The sequence below is a fragment of the Sinocyclocheilus anshuiensis genome, unplaced genomic scaffold, assembly GCF_001515605.1.
Source record: "Sinocyclocheilus anshuiensis isolate Anshui unplaced genomic scaffold, SAMN03320099.WGS_v1.1 scaffold436, whole genome shotgun sequence".
NCBI classification, from domain to species: domain Eukaryota; kingdom Metazoa; phylum Chordata; class Actinopteri; order Cypriniformes; family Cyprinidae; genus Sinocyclocheilus; species Sinocyclocheilus anshuiensis.
This window is the reverse complement of record NW_015560618.1, coordinates 1,012,709-1,016,885: the sequence shown is the minus strand read 5'-3', so window position 1 is coordinate 1,016,885 and position 4,177 is coordinate 1,012,709. Positions and strand designations below refer to the sequence as shown.

Here is a 4,177-nt window from a genome sequence, read left to right as displayed (position 1 = left end):
TACACTGTATATAGATAGATAGATAGATAGATAGATACATACATACATACGCTAACACCTGTAATGCCCAAAATTGCACCTGTACTGTCTAGTTAGGCAACCTGTGTGTTACATTATGATGGCCAGTTTGTTCTAAACATCACATTTCTCTAGGTGTTAGCTTTGTTTAATCAGTTGCTCATTATCTTGACTTACAGTTTTCTGTTCAGATGCCAACAAAGCACAAACATGTAATCTTACTGGCACATTTGTGAAGCTTTTTTAATAAATGAGCAAGTGTAAAGTATCTTATTATTGTTATTATTATTCACTCTGTGCAAGACAAAATGCCTTTTCATCATCTTGTGTCATCTTACATCATATTTGATATGTTTCAACATCCACACAAGCACATCAGTTTCACAATATAGGCATAAATGTCAACAAAATGGCAATATAGTCACAATATAAATGTCAAACAATATAAAATATGTAAAATTTGTCTTTTTCTTCAGAGAATGGCATAATTTTAAATCTATCATCTTGTTGTGACACACTTTTTAAATGTGCTTTCCTTGTAAAAAAAAAAGAAAAGAAAAGAAGTGTATAAAAAACACAAGAAGCTTAACTGTATGTGCATATGTAGTGTACTTCAAATTATAAAAGTATATATTTAAAAACTTTTTTTATTTGCAGATTATATAATAATGGTAAAAGCACATGTTAGGTACTTGATTATAGTTTTAACTTTAGTGTGTTATTTGATATTACATTATGAAGTTAATCTATTGTAAATGTTCTTTAGTTGCAACTATATATGTACAATTACACACACACACACACACACACACACATATATATTTTACTTTTACTTTTAGTCATTTAGCAGACGCTTTTATCCAAAGCGACTTACAAATAAGAAATATATATATACATATATATATATATATAGAGAGAGAGAGAGAGAGAGAGAGAGAGAGAGAGAGAGCTGGGTAGTAACTGACTCATGTAATCTGGATTACATATTCAGATTCCAAAAATGAAGTACTTGTAATTAGATTAATTTACATTTTAAAATACTCATAATCAGAATACAGTTACTTTTTTAATGGATTACATGATTACATATTTACATTACATCAGACAATAGCAATAATTTATTCATAATTTATTGGTTCTCCCTAATTCCTATTTGTCATCTTTTAAATTGTCCTTTCTAAAATAGCCTACCGCTTATATACACTCAGAAAGTCTTCCAGTTTTGTGGATATTCACACATAGATTAGTCATTAGTCAGGTGGCTACACAGCATTTGACCACTGGATTTACAAAAATAATTTCAGGTTTAAGAAGTGTTTCAACATTGCATCAACTACTGATGAACACATTAATTTTTATTTGAATTATAATTCAGTCGGTTATTTTACCAATTTGCTAATTTTATTACTGTAGAAGGCGTTTGTCTTTCAAAGTACCCCTGAGCTTTTAAAGCACTGTCTTAGAATATATCATATAGGGTAAATCAAATATTTTTTCACAACACAAAATATACACAAGATATTTATGAATATCTGGCTTCTTTGTCTAACTAGCTTCACCAGTTCAAAACCTGTGCATGATGTTTAATGTCACATGACCTCCTGCAAATGCATTTCAAAGCAATAATTTCATGCCCCTTGTAATTTTTCTCTATTAAGTGCATACTGCCAGCATTCATTCAACACATGTGGAGGCAATTTTTGCTGTTAGCACTTTGCCATCATATTACTTCTATAATTTAAGTGTCTTTCATAAGCTTTTATACAGTGGCTAAAATGGGCAAAGACTCTATGTATAGTCTCAGTTTACATTTCTTTTACCCTTGGATTTACCTGAAAAAGAGAATTTTCACATTTTGTACTATTGAGAGTTTCATTACATTAATAATGCATTCTATTTTTTAGAACAAAGCTGGGCAGTTTTTTAGCAGTGGTCATACCAACAACTGGGCAGTCCTGGTAAGTTTGAATAAATTAGGGTTGTGCACAAATAGTCGAATATTCAATCTGGCATAATTATTTGAAAAATAAAAACACTATTTGAATTTTACTGTATGTTTCTCAGTATGGTAAACTTGATTTATCCTGTGACAAAGACATTAATATTCAAATACCTTATCCAAGTTGTTCGTGATTTAAGATAAGGAACATTTATTTTAAGGTAGGACTGTGCAATTAATCGCATGTGATTGTCATGCGCATCTCGTCAGTAAAGCCGGTTCTGTGATTAGTAGTAAATCTCCATCACCTGCTTACAGATGGAGCGGCATTTACTACACAGAGCCGTAGTTCTCTGACAATTAGGCAATATCGCGTTCATAATCGCAGATGAATCGCATTCGATTATGAACGCGATATTGCCTAGCTTGTCAGTGAACTATGGCTCTGTGTATTAAATGCTGCTCCATCTGAAAGCAGGTGATGGCTATTTACTACTAATCACGGAACCGACTTTACTGACGAGATGCGCATGACAATCGCATGCGATTAATTGCACAGCCCTGTTTTAAGGATTTTTTATTCACAATTTCTGCTTGCTAAAATATTTTAGATCTTGGCATAACTATTAAAAAGTATATTCATAAAATTTTTACAATTTCCCATGGAGTTACATGAATTTATTAATTTACATGATGACATTTCTGGGTTTAGAAATCACACTTTTAAAATCAAATTTTTTTAAACAGTGGTACAGTCTTCTTCAAAGGAAAAAGGGGGTGGATTAAAATAAGAAATAGCTTGTTTTTTAAACTGTTTTAATGCCTTACCTTGGTTTATTTAAAATTATCTTATTTGTCTTATTTAAAATAAATTGAAGTCATCTTGAGGCCTCCTTAGAGGTTTTCTGAGTCCCCCTAGTGGGCCCTGACCCCCTGTTTAAGAACCACTCTATTATAGTCAGTAGTGTTATTGTTAACTAAAACTAAATTAAGAATAGTTTTTGATCATTAAAATGAAGCTGAATAAAATTTTCATATTAGATGAAAACCAAACGTAAAAATTTCAAGTAAAATTACTTAAACTAAAAGTAAAATAAAAATACATTGAATCTAAATGGGCGAAACAACAAGACATCACAGACTGTTGGTTAATGCTGTTTAACCATTGTTTTAGGCTGCTGTTGTAGTTTCTGTAAAAATATTGGTTAAAACGGACACAGGTATTTATTGCCAGTTAGCATTAATGTAATTGAGGGTACATAAAGATATATTAAAATAGCAATATAATATAATAATGGCAATAATAAAAAAGAAAAAAGCTAATTTAGAGGTATACTATGATTTTATGTGTATTTATATTTATGTATTTAGAATAACAACTTGCCAACATTCTTTCTTAATTGCTGCTTTTTCATGATTTTTGGAGTCTTATAATCATGTTTATGTCTAGGTCTGCACATCTAGATTCTGGTTTAATTATCGGCATGTGGCAAACACACTGTCAGTATACAGAAGTGTAAAGAGACTGGGCATTCCAGACAGGTAAACTTTCTCATTTACTTCAATAATGCTCTATGGCATTTTCTCTAGACACAAACAGTGGCTTGTTGAACCACAATATAATTGGACCAATCTATTGTACATCAACGATTTTCCCTCCTGACATCCTCATTACACAGTGACACATTATTTAAATAGTCTTTACCCACTGTTTTTCCATTACTTTACTTGTGTTCACCAGAGATAGTTGCATGTGTGCTCTTTTGTCATGATGAGGCAGTGATATTTGTGTCTCTAGCCGCAGTAAAAGTCTTCCTGTCTGCTCTGATTAGATGTGTTTGCTCTGCTTTCCCAGTCACATTGTGCTGATGCTAGCCGATGATATGGCCTGTAACTATAGAAACCCCAAACCAGCCACTGTGTTCAGTCATAAGAACATGGAGCTTAACGTGTATGGAGATGATGTGGAGGTGGATTACCGTGGATATGAGGTGAAGCTGCTCTTGGTTTTAAACAAATATCACTAATATTGGATACTAGTAAGGCTTGTCATCAGTTCTGCTAGTTGTTTCATAACAATAATTTTTAAAAACTCAATTATAATATTTCTAAACAAAGTCAAAGAAGAATCGACTGTTGCTTGTCTCTGAGTAGCATACAGTAGTGATGTGATGATTGGCTTTTTTTTTTTTTTTTTTAAACAAACTTTTTAATGAAAAA

The 4,177-nt window shown here is 31.8% G+C and overlaps 1 protein-coding gene across 1 annotated transcript in view; it reads left to right on the top strand.

The window, feature by feature from the left end:
- Positions 1–4,177, top strand: part of LOC107681745 (GPI-anchor transamidase-like) — a 47,340-nt gene that overhangs the window by 337 nt on the left and 42,826 nt on the right. The window contains exons 2-4 of the mRNA XM_016478068.1: positions 1,923–1,976; positions 3,408–3,499; positions 3,813–3,948. Of these exons, the coding sequence (XP_016333554.1) occupies positions 1,923–1,976; positions 3,408–3,499; positions 3,813–3,948 (282 nt within the window). The remainder of the gene's footprint in view (positions 1–1,922; positions 1,977–3,407; positions 3,500–3,812; positions 3,949–4,177) is intronic.